At 32.1% G+C, this 17,443-nt stretch overlaps 1 protein-coding gene across 1 annotated transcript in view; it reads right to left on the bottom strand.

Annotated features, from left to right (window-relative positions):
• LOC134684950 (uncharacterized) overlaps positions 1–17,443 on the bottom strand; it is a 74,098-nt gene that overhangs the window by 3,284 nt on the left and 53,371 nt on the right. The window contains exons 14-18 of the mRNA XM_063544272.1: positions 17,118–17,148; positions 14,483–14,754; positions 12,076–12,103; positions 5,188–5,514; positions 3,508–3,807 (exon numbers count right to left, since the gene is read on the bottom strand). Coding sequence (XP_063400342.1) covers positions 3,508–3,807; positions 5,188–5,514; positions 12,076–12,103; positions 14,483–14,754; positions 17,118–17,148 — 958 coding nt within the window. The remainder of the gene's footprint in view (positions 1–3,507; positions 3,808–5,187; positions 5,515–12,075; positions 12,104–14,482; positions 14,755–17,117; positions 17,149–17,443) is intronic.

Genomic DNA, 17,443 nt, shown 5'->3' with positions numbered 1-17,443 from the left:
GATTCATCTGAAAATTTCAGGGCAGATAGTTCTTGACCTGATAAACATTTTTATCCATGTCAGATTTCCTCAAAATGCTTTGGTTTTTGAGTTATAAGCCAAAAACTGCATTTTACCCCTATGTTCTATTTTTAGCGGTGGCGGCCATCTTGGTTGGTTGACCAGGTCACGCCACACATTTTTTAAACAAGATACCCCAAAGATGATTGTGGCCAAGTTTGGATTAATTTGGCCAAGTAGTTTCAGAGGAGAAGATTTTTGTAAAAGATTACTTTAATTTACGAAAAATGGTTAAAAATTGACTATAAAGGGCAATAACTCCTAAACGGGTCAACTGACCATTTTGGTCATGTTGACTTATTTGTAGATCTTACTTTGCTGAACTTTATTGCTGTTTATAGTTTATCTCTATCTATAATAATATTCAAGATAATAACCAAAAACAGCAAAATTTCCTCAAAATTACCAATTCAGGGGCAGCAACCCAACAACCGATTGACCGATTCATCTGAAAATTTTAGGGCAGATAGATCTTGACCTGATAAACATTTTTATCCCATGTCAGATTTCCTCAAAATGCTTTGGTTTTTGAGTTATAAGCCAAAAACTGCATTTTACCCCTTTGTTCTATTTTTAGCCGTGGCCGCCATCTTGGTTGGTTGACCAGGTCACGCCACACATTTTTTAAACTAGATACCCCAAAGATGATTGTGGCCAAGTTTGGATTAATTTGACCAAGTAGTTTCAGAGGAGAAGATTTTTGTAAAAGATTACTTTAAATAACGAAAAATGGTTAAAAATTGACTATAAAGGGCAATAACTCCTAAACGGGTCAACTGACCATTTTGGTCATGTTGACTTATTTGTAGATCTTACTTTGCTGAACATTATTGCTGTTTACAGTTTATCTCTAACTATAATAATATTCAAGATAATAACCAAAAACAGCAAAATTTCTTCAAAATTACCAATTCAGGGGCAGCAACCCAACAACCCATTTACCGATTCATCTGAAAATTTCAGGGCAGATAGATCTTGACCTGATTAACATTTTTACCCCATGTCAGATTTGCTCTAAATCCTTTGGTTTTTGAGTTATAAGCCAAAAACTGCATTTTACCCTTATGTTCTATTTTTAGCCGTGGCGGCCATCTTGGTTTGTTGACCGGGTCACGCCACACATTTTTTAAACTAGATACCCCAATGATGATTGTGGCCAAGTTTGGTTTGATTTGGCCCAGTCGTTTCAGAGGAGAAGATTTTTGTAAAAGTTAACGACGACGGTCGACGACGACGACGACGGACGACGACGGACGACGACGGACGACGGACGACGACGGACGACGGACGACGGACGCCAAGTGATGAGAAAAGCTCACTTGGCCCTTCGGGCCAGGTGAGCTAAAAAAAATCTTACAATAAGATATTTCTTGCTTACTATTTTGGACAAAGAAAGATAACTCTAATTAAAAAAAAATTTGCTATTTCACAATATTGTGAAATTAGATATTTCTTGCCATTGCACAATACTGAGCAATTGAAAAGACTTGCTATTCCACAATACTTAATATAATAATTTTAGATCCTGATTTGGACCAACTTGAAAACTGGGCCCATAATCAAAAATCTAAGTACATGTTTAGATTCAGAATATCAAAGAGGCCCAAGAATTTAATTTTTGTTAAAATCAAACTTAGTTTAATTTTGGACCCTTTGGACCTTAATGTAGACCAATTTGAAAACGGGACCAAAAGTTAAGAATCTACATACACAGTTGGATTCGGCATATCAAAGAACCCCAATTATTCAATTTTGATGAAATCAAACAAAGTTTAATTTTGGACCCTTTGGGCCCCTTTTTCCTAAACTGTTGGGACCAAAACTCTCAAACTCATTACCAACTTTCCTTTTATGGTCATTAACCTTGTGTTTAAATTTCATAGATTTCTATTTACTAATACTAACGTTATGGTGCGAAAACCAAGAAAAATGCTTATTTGGGTCCTTTTTGGCCCCTAATTCCTAAACTGTTGGGACCTAAACTCCCAAAATCAATACCAATCTTCCTTTTGTGGTCATAAACATTATGTTAAAATTTCATTGATTTCTATTTACTTAAACTAAAGTTATTGTGCGAAAACCCAGAATAATGCTTATTTGGGCCCTTTTTTGGCCCCTTTATTCCTAAACTGTTGAAACCAAAACTCCCAAAATCAATCCCAACCTTTCTTTTGTGGTCATCAACCTTGTGTCAAAAATTCATAGATTTCTATTAACTTAAACTAAAGTTATAGTGCGAAAACAAAGAAAATGCTTATTTGGGCCCTTTTTGGCCCCTAATTCCTAAAATGTTGGGACCAAAACTCCCAAAATCAATACCAACCTTCCTTTTATGGTCATGAACCTTGTGTTAAAATTTCATAGATTTCTATTCACTTTTACTAAAGTTAGAGTGCGAAAACTAAAAGTATTCGGACGACGACGACGACAACGACGACGCAGACGACGACGCCAACGTGATAGCAATATACGACGAAAATTTTTTCAAAATTTGCGGTCGTATAAAAAATGAATCTAGCTTGGCTTCTCTTTGATCAGAAAAAAATAAAATCTCAAAAATACTAAACTCCAAGGAAAATTCAAAAAGTAAAGTCCCTTATCAAATGGCAAAATCAAAAGTTCAAACACGTCAAACGAATGGATAACAACTGTCATATTCCTGACTTGGTACAGGCATACTTTAAAACATGTTCATGTGTAGTAAAACAGACTTTTAATATTGGGATTGGGATTACACTGATGTTGATGCTGGCAATTGTTCTGACGACCATGTGGAATCAACACCCTCAAATATGGCTAAAATGGTGTTCAGTCCAGTTAGTTCTCTAGTGTTATGACTTAATATTATTAATTCTAAATTTTGACAAAATTAGTTTTATTCGTTTACGGATAGTCACATGTTAAACCAAATTTTCGAAGATAGAGAGAAAACGGCGGATAGCAAAAAGCATATTGCACAACAAAAAGTATATTGCACGGTTATTGTTAGAATATCTAAAAACCGCTATACTTTGTGACGTCATGTAATGAATTACATGATATTGTTAAACGATCTTAAACTTTTTGAAACAAATGATACCAGTGATCGATTATTTGACGAAAAAAATCATCAAATACATAAGATGACAAACAAACAAAATAAAGCTTATATTCAGTGTTATCGTCAAGGAGACAATATGATATCCATACAATTCCAACAAAATCAAATGACAATTTTTATACGTGACAAATATGTTCGGAAATTAATAATATAACAAATATAGCCTTTGCATGAGGTCAATACAGGATATATCGACCCAAAAAGTACATCGACCTCGGACTTCGTCATCAGTCAATATACTTCTTTCAGATCAATATATCTTTGTATCAACCTCATAAAAAGGCTATATTTGTATAATATACCTCAATGTAAGTTCTTAATTCGTGCAGAAATTTTCAATATTATACCTTCAGTCTCTGCAGGTACTAATGCTGCACTTGTGCTAATTTCTTGAGAATCACATTTCAAATCATTCGCAAGGTCTTTATATCCATAGGCATCTAATCCGTCAACAAATACACCAAACGTAGGTTCTCTCCTTTTAATCACAATATCAAGCAACGCTTTGTTCTGATCATCTTGTCCGGCATGTTGTTCAATACGGCGTCTGTCATCTACTGATAACACCAAATTAGTCATCATATGGTCTAAAATCTGGCTTGTTTGTATGTCCTGTATGATTCTGTTTTCGTTTTCTCTGATTCTGTCTGTAAATGAACAGATCGGGAAAAAAAAGTCTAATGAATCATAAAAAAAACAATGCTTAAAATTATCTTACATTGCTGTTGTATATAAAATGTGATTGCCCGAAAACTTATCATTCTTTTGAAAGAAAAGTGCAATGAAATGAACACAAGAATTAAATAAATTTCACATTCAAAATTTAAAGTAAGATGTATATTTATATAAAGTAGACATTGCATAATTGACAGTGTACCTTTTAACCACTATTTGTGTATTGCAATGAATAGTTATAATGAACATGTATTTTACTCCATTGGTCATCTTAATATTCCAAAGAACCAATACTTGATTTAAACCATTTTGAACATTTAGTAATGACTTTATTATATATTGATGTCAATAAATTCGAAAAGAATCATCATGTAACATTATCAGTATGGAATAAAAGGATGATAACACATTACCCTTTCCAATAAATCTTTCTGTTTCGCATTTTTCATTGAGTTCGGTATTTTTGTTATTCTGCTTTTACCTGCAGCAAGGTTTGTTGGAGCTGACATGTGTCATGTGTTATTAAGCATGTATTAGGCAATTAGTGGCCCCGGTCTGGTAGCAACAAATTGATTCATGAAACATTAGTTAAGAGATTTTTGCTTCAACACATGGTGAGGTACAATAGACCAACGTTGTTTGATATATTTCTCTGGTTGTGTGTAATTTCATTCAACAAACATAACGACAGGGGCATTGTATAATACTAGGCAAAACTATTTTACAAATAGTGGTTTAGCTCTGATTCTGCATACAATCATTTTGAACATTTAGTAATGACTTTATTATATATTGATGTCAATAAATTCGAAAAGAATCATCATGTAACATTATCAGTATGGAATAAAAGGATGATAACACATTACCCTTTCCAATAAATCTTTCTGTTTCGCATTTTTCATTGAGTTCGGTATTTTTGTTATTCTGCTTTTACCTGCAGCAAGTTTTGTTAGAGCTGACATGTGTCATGTGTTATTAAGCATGTATTAGGCAATTAGTGGCCACGGTCTGGTAGCAACAAATTGATTCATGAAACATTTTGCTTCAACACATGGTGAGGTACAATAGACCAACGTTGTTTGATATATTTCTCTGGTTGTGTGTAAATTCATTCAACAAACATAACGACAGGGGCATTGTATAATACTAGGCAAAACTATTTTACAAATAGTGGTTTAGCTCTGATTCTAAATATGTCTGTTATAAATCTATGATATACATATTTCCTGTAATCATGGTAATGAATAACTGATTTTAATAATAATTATGTAGTGGTTTTTTTTTAATTACTCAGACCGTTCATTTAGTATTACCTGTAACAATTTCTACTACTTTAAGTGTATTAGTATTACCTGTAACAATTTCTACTACTTTAAGTGTATTGGGATCCACACCAATCACCATGTTCTCTAAACAGTTTGCTCCTCTCCCAATATTTACCAAAGTTTCTTCAAGAACCCGTAGTGTAGGTTTCATTCTCCTGTCTTTCCTCCAGGTAAATAATACTTCCTTATTCTGGGCTGGCGAATCACGATTGTGTTTCACTTTTATGTTCTCTATATCTGTGACTAACAATCCAAGTTCTGTTCCTAGCTGAAAGACCATATTACCAATCAATGGTGCTACTTTATCTAATATTTCATCTGTAGGAATGCAATCTAAGATATCACCAGGAATACCTACAGGAGAAAAATATCCAAAATATTTCTAAATAAAAATGCATACTAGCTTGAATATTAAAGGTGTAAATAAAGGCAACAGTAGTATACCGCTGTTCAAAACTCATAAATCCATGGACAAAAAACAAAATCGGGGTAACAAACTAAAACCGAAGGAAACGCATTAAATATAAGAGGAGAACAACGACACAACACTGAAACTTATTGATTGATTTGTTAATTTTTTTTCACACAAAGTAAATAATACAAATACCTATCACCTACATCATGATTTTTAATTGAAAGTTTATAGTTTACTTAAATGATTTAATATTTCTAAAGAGAGGACATAACAAAGTCATCAAAGATCACAAACAAATAATTTTGAAATGATAGACGTAAATAGAAATTTGACGAAATATAAGAAAAATCTGACAGAAAATCTGAGTATTTCGAATGCTTTTACGGTGTTATGAGCAATTATGGTTCATCATAACAAATAGATACACGTGGTACATCTCAAAGTATATTATGAGGACAGAAAAGCAGTTGGAGAAGTTTAAAATCTTAGCTTCCACTAAAGTTAAATGCATTTCGTGTTCGCTAGGTTGAGCTGACATTTCAGCTGATGAAGTCAGTATCAAAACATAAAATGTCATTATTCTTTTTATTGGAAATTAATCTTAACTATGTTTTTTTGGTTGTTGAGAATATGAAGTAAAATGTCATATCCCAATATTAAGGGGTATATCATGGTATACTCCTGTTCATGAGAGTTATTCTAGCAACATGCACAATATCAATAAATGTATTATTGGCAGTTTGTCATCACAATATTAAGGAGTATATTGAAATAAAATTTCTTTTGTAGGGCCATTACTAATTTACAAATAATTTATCAGTACTAATTTTAAAATTTGACAGAGACCTTGATGATATAATCCTATGATATGAATTTAATGAAATGTTGGCATTAAATTTTTTCCAAGGGGCATTACTCTTCTAAAAATAATTGATCGGCACTGATTTTCAAACTGGCCCAAGAAATTGCTGATAAAAACCTATGACATGAGCTTCATAAGAATCTGGCAAGAATTGTTAACATAAAAGCGCTTAATAAAAGCAAAAGTAGTTCACCGCTGTTCAATAGTCATAATTTGATTAAGCAATTAAAAACATATCCGGATAACAAACTAAACTGTAAGGAAACTCATCAACTATAAGAGGAAAACCACGGAACAACAGAAACATTCAACTACACAAGCAAACATACATAGAAACATACAGTTTGATATCAACTGCCATATTACTGACTTTGTACAGGACATTTCACTAAAAAATGGTGGGTTGAACCTCGATATATGTCTAACTAAACCTGTCGCTTATATGGCAATTCTAACCAGATGCTTCGCAGGGCGTAGCTTTATACGACCGCAGAGGTTGAACCCTGAACGGTTGGGGCAAGTATGGACACAACATTCAAGCTGGATTCAGCTCTAAATTTGGATTGTGATTAAATAGTTGACACAGCATAGGTTTCTGACACAGAATGACTGTGTTCTAATGAACTTAAAATTTTTGTTTTCTCTTAGAGCAATTCACTATGCTGTTCAATATTAATCCTCTCTAAAAAATGTTTGAAGAAATTTTCTTTTTATTTATGAAATTTCAAATGAGAAAAATTGAACCCAATTTTTTAATCACATACTCCTTTCCCTTATTCCAAAACTAATCTCAGTTAAAATATTCTAATGGAGTTTGCAACAATAACTACTCATCTAAATACATCATAAAATATTAAGATGTAAAAAAACTGCTTGTTATCACTGAATGGTAAAGATTATTTAAATTTATCAGTTGGTAGTAAAAAGTGAATATACATTGTATATTGTATATAACAAAGATTTAAGTTGATTCTGGACAAAGAAAGATAACTCCAATTAAAAAAAATCTTGCAATAAGATATTTCTTGCTTACTTTTTTGGACAAAGAAAGATAACTCTAATTAAAAAAAAAATTGCTATTTCACAATATTGTGAAATTAGATATTTCTTGCCATTGCACAATACTGTGCAATTGAAAAGACTTGCTATTGCACAATACTTAATATAATAATTTTAGATCCTGATTTGGACCAACTTGAAAACTGGCCCCATAATCAAAAATCTAAGTACATGTTTAGATTCAGCATATCAAAGAGGCCCAAGAATTTAATTTTTGTTAAAATCAAACTTAGTTTAATTTTGGACCCTTTGGACCTTAATGTAGGCCAATTTGAAAACGGGACCAAAAATGAAGAATCTACATACACAGTTAGATTTGGCATATCAAAGAACCCCATTTATTCAATTTTTGATGAAATCAAAAAAGTTTAATTTTGGACCCAGATTTGGACCAACTTGAAAACTGGGCCAATAATCAAGAATCTAAGTACATTTTTAGATTCAACATATCAAAGAACCCAACCGATTAATTTTTTGTCAAAATCAAACTAAGTTTAATTTTGGACCCTTTGGACCTTAATGTAGACCAATTTGAAAACATGACCAAAAGTTAAGAATCTACATACACAGTTAGATTCGGCATATCAAAGAACCCGAATTATTCAATTTTGATGAAATCAAACAAAGTTTAATTTTGGACCCTTTGGGCCCCTTTTTCCTAAACTGTTGGGACCAAAACTCCCAAAATCAATACCAACCTTCCTTTTAAGGTCATTAACCTTGTGTTTAAATTTCATAGATTTCTATTTACTTGTACTAACGTTATGGTGCGAAAACCAAGAAAAATGCTTATTTGGGTCCCTTTTTGGCCCCTAATTCCTAAACTGTTGGGACCTAAACTCCCAAAATCAATACCGATCTTCCTTTTGTGGTCATAAACATTATATTTAAATTTCATTGATTTCTATTTACTTAAACTAAAGTTATTGTGCGAAAACCAAGAAAATGCTTATTTGGGCCCTTTTTGACCCCTAATTCCTAAAATGTTGGGACCAAAACTCCCAACCTTCCTTTTATGGTCATAAACCTTGTGTTAAAATTTCATAGATTTCTATTCACTTTTACTAAAGTTAGAGTGCGAAAACTAAAAGTATTCGGACGACGACGATGACGACGCAGACGACGACGCTAACGTGATAGCAATATACAACGAAAATTTTTTCAAAATTTGCAGTCGTATAACAATACTAGACAGGAATACTGTACAACATGTACGAACTGTGACGCCCGTATATGACACGGAAACCAGGCGTAAAAATCATACTTTATTATCCTGGCGGCATTGCAGTGTTTACAAAATGCATGTCCAGGCATCAACCAGGCGTAAACTTGGCGTAAATTAGGCGTTACTCAGGAGTAAACCAGGCGTAAAATTAGGCATAATATTTAAATGAGTACGCCTGGTTCACAAAAAAATAGGCGTAATATGCAAATGAGTACGCCTAGTCAATAAATAAAACCAGGCGTAATGTCCTTACATAATACTACACTTATTTTAGTTCAGTGTATTAACCTAGCTGTGTACTTTTGTGTATTTGATACAAACTTCTGTACTGTTGTTTTTATTTCTTATTGTTTGACAAAAAACTTGAAATATTAACCATTGAAAAAGCTAATATACAAATAAATACATTTTATGCAGACAATGGCTCAAATAAGTTTAAGTTTAAATATGAATTATGACCATTATTTTTTTTTGAAATAAAAGTAGCATTTTAACTTAGTTGTTTTTGAAAATTATTGTCTTTTGAACTAAAATATAAATGATAATACTGCAGTTTAACTTAAACTAAAGTAAAAGATTTTAATGTTATTATCCAAGGATTAAGGTTTCCGGATTTCAAAAATTCTGATCGAACAAAATACTTAATTATACTCACATTATTATTATTTACCATGTATTAATACTACTTTCCTTTTCTTTCACAATTTTCATTAATTTATTTGATTCAGTATTTCCAATTTCAGATTCTTTCAAAAAGCACAAAACAAGCATATTATCCCTGAATATATGATGCTGCCATGTGTCCAAGTCTTGCAAACTAAAACCAAAGAGCCAAACTTTGAAAAAAAATCCCATGATCCTTTAAACAAAGCATTATGGGTATTTCTAATTACTCCCGTAAGAAAATTTACGCCTTGCTTATTTCAATTTACGCCCGAAAGAAAACTCACGCCTTGCTTATTTCAATCTACACCAAGTTTACTGCTTTTTTCTACGGCCGTAAGGACTACAAATTTACGTTTCCTGCTCCCTTACGCTTGGATCTAGACACGTAACTACCACTTACGCCTGGTTTAGGCCTTATTTCCAGGCGTAATACGCCTTATAATTTCGTACTGGTAACAAACGCAAGAATACTCAACACAGAGAAACACATACATACAAATTTGTAAAGTAAATTACAACATATAAACCGCAGAATAGCAACAGACACCTCCATGAATTTACTACAGCGCACCAGGAAACAACAACAAAAAAACTGCTCGTCACATGTAAGGATTAACACCTCAAAAACCGAAGTAATTTTTGTGACGATTTTATTACTGCAAGATTTTTTTTTAAATAAAATACATTGTAGATTTTTGTTATTATATAGACACTTACATTAGTATTACATTTTGTTTACAAGAATATTAAAATATCATTGTGTTTGTGATGATGTTATTATTTGTATTTCTAACCATGTTGCAAATTGCTTGTTCTTCCAATTCAAAACTGTGTATAAACAAACCAAAAAATCCTGTGCATATAGTGGTTCTAAAGTGAAAATCATATCAATGAAGTAGCTGATCATGTTTAAGACCAAACATGAAATTTATAAAATTTCAATCCTGGTATCTATGATGAGTTTATTTACAACCACTGGTGGTGGAGTTTTAATTCCCCGAGGGTATCACAAGGCCAGTAGTCAGCACTTCTGTGTTGACTTGAGCATGTTGAGTTATCATTGATATGTTCATAATTATAAATTTACTGTTAACAAAACTTTGAATTTTTGAAATGCTAGGGCTTTTCTACCTCAGGAATACATTACCTTAGTTGTATTTGGCAAAACTTTTAGGAATTTTTGGTCCTCATTGCTCTTCAAATTCGTACTTTATTTGTCCTTTTTAACATTTTTTGATTCGAGCATCACTGATGAGTCTTTTGTAGAGGAAACGTGCGTCTGGCGTAAATATAAAATTCCAATCCGGGTATCCATGATGAGTTTATTTACATGGAAACAAACAACCTAAACCCACAACACCGAAGGCTAACCACGAGTTACTTGACTATACTGACAAATAAGACATACGTAAAATGTAACACAATTACTAAATTCAAACCAAGGAAATAAAAAGACAAAATATCTGCACAAAATAACCAATCAGACCTAGACGTAAAAGAAAGTAACAACAAACCCCCCAAAAGCAGGATAAATAAATAATACTGCACCACATCATCTCCAACAGCAAACATAAGATATACAAAAATATCTAATCAGACTTCAAGAAAGAAACATCAAAACTAAATATTTACATGGATGCTGGATATATAAATACCGAGACACTTCGTATAGCAATGCAAATTAACACTCAGCAAAACACTTATACTCAGAATCCTTTTTGGTACTAGGCAGACTAGACAACGTAAATTGTAAATCACAATCTAAGACGTGGTAAAAGATTAACCAATTGGTGATGGCGTCCATAAAATTTGCGGAGTATAATTTGTTATTTTTTTTCCTAATGAATCTGTTAGGGCAGTTTCTGCATAAAGAGCATATGAAGTCCGTAATATCAGTTTCATCTGTCAAGAAGTGTACATGATGCAATTTTTTATATAATTAATGTTTCAAATGGGCATTGGATCGACACTGATCTTTTAACAGGAAATTACTGATACAAACCTATGATATATGATTCATAAAAATCAGACAGGAATTGTTCATACGTGAGCACTAACATGACAATTCAGAAAAATACACAAACATACATGCAAACTGATGAAAGGACGGACACCGGAAATTTATATGCCACCCGCAACATGTTGTGCAGGGGGCATCAAGTATTAGGCATAACTATCAACATTAAAAACATCAAACAGTATCTCTAACAGTCATTATATGATACTCACAATGTCAGGAAATATATCAAGTCATATATAGTGATACACATGCAATTTTAAAGTATAATAGTTTTACTTGCCAATGGGTGTATCACAAGTGTTTGGTATCCAAATAACATTATCATATTCGTTCTACTCAAACATTATTATAAATGCTTGTCAAATACAATTGGTAGATACAAAGGTTGAAGATGAATCTGTACACACCTCTAAGTTTTTTATACTTTCGTGGAGACAATATAGGTGTGACTACTTATGATCCATTTACTCACAATGTTTTAATTGCAGTTTGTTAAATATCGATCTGGGCATTAAGATAACACCTAAAACAAGAAACATGCAAACAAAGTTATATATCTCTTTTCAACTGTTAGGGGTTAATATTAATTAATTAATATATGTGTTATGTTAGTTTGCATTCTTTGGCAGAATTATTTAGAAATACTATATGAAAAATAAGACACTTACTAGATTTTACTCGTTTTCTCCTCTTAACCTGCAAATAAAGTGATACAAAATAAGTGCGTGCATGCTTCATTGTAGCAAGTCAGGAATATGACAGTTGTTGGGTTAGTTTCGTTTGATGTGTTTTACCATCTGATTAGGGACTCTCCGTTTTGAAATTTTCTCAGATTTTTTTTATTTTACTTTTTAGTTATCTTCTGAACTTGATCGAGCAGAACCTACTTTTCATAATACTTTAAGGACAATTGTTGTATAAATCGAAATTTGTTTTAAAATAAAGATTTGATTAACAACATATCACAAAATACTCAAATGAAGAATTCAAATCCCTTTCCCCTTCTCCATTTGCTTAGGACAAATAACACCATCTTTGAACAAGATTGGCAAGATTCAAACGATACCATACTGTGGATTCATTTTTATTCATGGTACTAAAGTAATATACAAATGTTTGTGGGTTTCTTGAGTCCCAGCAAACCACAAATTCAATAAAACCGAAAATTTTGTAATGAGTCGGATATTTTATCTGGTTGACATGCAATCAAAATGGTTGTTAAAACATGTTTTTGAAATAAAAATATATTAATATTTTGATAAAAAAATTATCAAATTCTTAGTATATCAGTGATTTTTTTTTAATTGTTTAACACTAACACTACAGGGAGATAACTCTGTAAAATCAGCTAAACGTTTGAATTACGTTGTGTTGTTAAGGAAATATTAAGCTTCCCAATGATCAAAATAAGTGTTTGTCAAACTGCTATATAACCTGTGTAATTTTTCTGATAAAACTGTGTCATAATTTTCTTGCTGATTAAATACCAATAGAAATAAGAACCGGTCATTGCCTGTTAAATATCATACCTTTGATTACTTTGATTTATTGACAAACTTAATAAGGTAGGATAAGGTAGGATAAAGTCAGATACGGTAGGATAAGGTAGGATACGGTAGGGTAAGGTAGGAGAAGGTAGGATAATTAGGACACAAATTGCTTTTCAAATAACATTTCAATAAATCACCGTAGAAGCGTTTTTGTTTACCTAACTGTTTGAATTTATTTTCGCTGGGAATTTAACCAAGCCGGGATTTGCAATTTGAAAATTTGTACAGTGATTTCTCTCTATTGTATATCATCATTTAAACAAAGATCCACGAAAATAGGTACTTGATATATCTGTTTTTAATATTTTTGAAACAGCTATCAACGAATTGTTGTATCCCACGAACCGTCTTTGTATCTCTATCTATAAGAATTGATCCCTAGGAAAAAAATTAATTAACAGGTTATGTTCCATAACCAAAGCGGCAAAATTATTGTAAAATAAATTATCTTTCATTGTTATGTTAACCCCGGGCCCCTTTTATCGCTAATAATCAACTGCTTTCTGGTTTGGTTATTGTATGCCATTGTTCTTCAAATTTCTTATCTTCAGTTTAGTACTTAGCAACATCAATATGAAGGGAATACATATAAACCTGAACCTGCTTAACTTTTACTTGTATTTCCTATCATGTTTTTTTTATAGAGGGTTGCTTCGAGCCAAGAATTCCAAATGGTGAAATTGAAATCATACTTTCGTAAATTTTTATGACACCATCACCAGTTGGTTGACGGTTTTGGAATTACCGCTTCACAGATGATATCGGATATTTTCCCTGTGTTGTAACTATAATTCCCTTCCCTTTTCACGAATGTGACCTACCTAATTAGTCTATATAATAACATAAGCATTACGATGGGTGCCACATGTGGAGCAGGATTTGTTTTTGTCCTTTTGGAACACCTGAGATCGTTCCAAGTTTTGGTGGAGTTCGTGTTGCTATGTCTTTAGTTTTCTGTGTTGTGGCTTGTGTTCTACTATTTGTCTGTTTGTATTATTTTGTTTTTTAGCCATGGGGTTGTCAGTTTATTTTTTATCTATGTGTTTGACTGTCACTTTGGTATCTGTCGCCCCTTCTTTCATGAGAACCTGAGATCGCACATGTTTTTGTGGGATTCATGTTGTTTAGTTTAAGGGGAATTGTTATGACAGTGTGTTTATATCTATTTGTTAAGTATCGTTCCTTTTCCTTCGTCTTTTCAGTGTCACTTTTTTTGCTTTGCTAATTACAATCACTACTGACATATTGTTTACACACCTGTCTACTGTTGAAGGGTGTATGATACATTTAGGAGAAGTTTGGGTTTTAGGGGTTTTGTGGAAGCTGTATATATGATACTCATATAACAAATCTACTTTTTCAATAATTAATGAAAGTGAAATGAGATGAACCTTCTACAAATGTGAAAACATAATTGCCATAGGCAAATATGAATGAATCGTGGATAAAAAACAGTAAAAATCTCATAGAGATGAATTGATAAAAAGTACATGGGATGATGGCAACAATAGTATTAATAGCTTACCATACACAGTTTGTGTGTTGTTATTTCTAACTTTCTTAAACCTTTCTCTAAGTCTGCAAACTTGGCTGAATTGTTTTCTTTTAAATAAACAAGTGTTAAAAACTTGACTATCTGTGCATTCTCTGGGTAGTTGTCTTCCATATCACACCATTCCATCTCTTCCATTCCAAGATGCAGAGCTAAATCATGTATCATGCGTTTAGTGCAAGTAATAGAAAAACGAAGCAACTCTGGATTACTTGGAGCCTGACATAAAGCATCTACACTTAAACCTACAATTATTATAAAAACTTTTGAACTAGATATAAGATTATATAAAACATAAAATTGCATGTGTTTCTTAGTGCTTGGCTGTTAAGGTTGATTACTAAGGTGCATGCTCAGTTTTCAGTAATCAAGGATTAGTTATATATTCTCTATTTTTATGTACGACTTTTGCTTACTTTAAATTTCATTGCCCTGATACATTAAAGTTTGTGTCCAATATGCCATGCCATAGAAAAACTGGCCTTCATTATATAGCCAAAAGTGGTGAAGGTATTGTTAAACATCAAAAAACAATCAATCAATTCAATGTATTACATTCTAGTATGGTGAAGGTATTGTTAACATCAACAAACAAACAAACAATCTATTCAATGTACTAGCCATGGAAAAAGTGACTTCCTTCATATTAAAAAGAGTGGTGAAAGTTTTTATAAACATCAACAAACAATCAATCTATTCAATGAACTTAGTATCCAAGGAAAAACTGGCCTCCATTATATAGCCAGGATAATAATAGCATGTTTGAAATGAAAATAAATAGCCTAACTCTGCTGACAGATTGTCATTGATTTTGCTAGACTTTTAATGAAATAATAAAGTTAAAAATTATTCAAAAATGTTGTGTTCAAAACGTTCAGATGACTTATTTATTGGTAATTGACCATACCCGATCTACTGTAGGAAGATCAAATTATTTACGGTTGGCCAACTTGGAAGGCCTGCTACAAATGATTTTATCAAGAAAGATAGGCATACACCATTTTGTAGATAATTTAATCACATTTACAACAAAACATATGTCAATGGGAAAAATGAACATGGCTTTGAAATTCTAAAATTTGGGAGGCGGTTACCTTGTGGTATATACAAGATTAAAGGATTTTTCAGAGGCAATTACCTGTTGGCATAGCACTTGAAAGGTAGGTGTCAAAATCGTGCAAATCGAAAGTGACTTGTATTCTATGGTCTATAACATTGTGTTGAAGTCCATATGAGGCAGATGTATAATAATTGCTTAATCCGCGGAATGTGCTCGTTTAAATGTTGTTGGACAAGTGAAGCAATGTAAAGGATGACAAACTGTGTTAATAATTGTTTAATATGAAGTGTAAACAAACGTGTACTTTTGTGAGAAAGAATAACTTAAATAGTAAGGAGGTATAGTCTAAAAAAGTAAAATTAGTGTGATTTTACTTTATACATTACTTCTGCAGAAATCAAACCTCCCAAAGCTAATATGACTATAAAATTCTAAAGGGTTCCGCGGAACCCAGTGTCTCGCCTACTTTTGCTGTAACTCCTAGGCTCAACAAAATTTAAGTAAACAATCAATAAAAATATTCCTCTTGATACATGTACTATCTTTTGATAGTAAGAACCTTCTGTCCAAGTTTGGTAAAAAAATCAGGATAGTTTATGAATCGAATAAATGTTTTAAAAACTTTAACTGCAGACTGTATGTAATGTTAACTGGAAGAAAAACTAAGTTCATTTAAAGGTAAAATACAGATACACAGGTACCAAATATTAACAAAATTTCCTTTCTAGATACTTGCATTTGATCATAAACAAGCTTCTGTCCAAGTTAGGTACGAATTTAAAATAGTATAAGAAAGTCATTAAATTTTTATAAAAAAAAATGAAGAGTGAATGTGTTGTTTCCTGGGAGAAAACCTAAGTCCATTTGAAAGTATAATACGGAAAAAATGAATTATTTTTTTTACAAAATTTACTTCTGAATACTATCTTATGATCATAAACAAGCTTCTGTCCAGGTTTGGTAGAAATCCAGTACAGTTTAAGAAAAATATTAAAATTTTAAAAACTTTAACCACAGAGTGAATTTAATGTTTCCCCGCAGAAAAACTAAGTCTATTTATAAATAAAATACAGAAAAAATGGAATTTTATTTTTACAAAATTTACTTCTGGATACTATCTTATGATCATAAACAAGCTTCTGTCCAAGTTTGGTAGAAATCCAGTATAGTTTAAGAAAGATATTAAAATTTTAAAAACTATAACCACAGAGTAAATGTAATGTTTCCCCGCAGAAAAACTAAGTCCATTTATAAATAAAATACAGAAAAAATGGAATGTTATTTTTACAAAATTTACTTCTGGATACTATCTTATGATCATAAACAAGCTTCTGTCCAAGTTTGGTAGAAATCTAGTATAGTTTAAGAAAGTTATTAAATTTTCAAAAACTTTAACCACAGAGTGAATATTTGTGGACGCCGCCGCCGCCGACAGAATGTAGGATCGCTTAGTCACTTTTTCGACTAAAGTCGAAGGCTCGACAAAAATGAATTATGTAGTAATGTACTCTTTGGTGGTTGATAGAAATTAGCAAATTAAATGTTTACCTGGACAATCAGAATCGCACTGCACTCGTTCCTATAACACAAAAGGAAAAAAATAATGTATTTGTAATAACAATTCATTTTCACATTCACAGTGATTAGTGAATAACAAAATCACCACATCATCTAGTTTTCCGATTTAGAAAAGAGGTGTTTATATAACCATAAATATTCTTTTTACACTCTGCGTTTTTGTTGGATGTTTTTCTCCTTTGTACTGCTTTGATAAGTTTAGCCCTTTTCTACTGATTTTGATAGTTTGTTATTATGTTGTACTGTTACACAACTTTCCAAAGTTACGGAAAGAGTTTGGTTACAGCAAACATGTT

Source organism: Mytilus trossulus, chromosome 9 (genome assembly GCF_036588685.1).
Source record: "Mytilus trossulus isolate FHL-02 chromosome 9, PNRI_Mtr1.1.1.hap1, whole genome shotgun sequence".
Taxonomy (NCBI): domain Eukaryota; kingdom Metazoa; phylum Mollusca; class Bivalvia; order Mytilida; family Mytilidae; genus Mytilus; species Mytilus trossulus.
The sequence above is the reverse complement of the archived record's forward strand: the minus strand, read 5'-3'. Positions and strand labels throughout refer to the sequence as shown.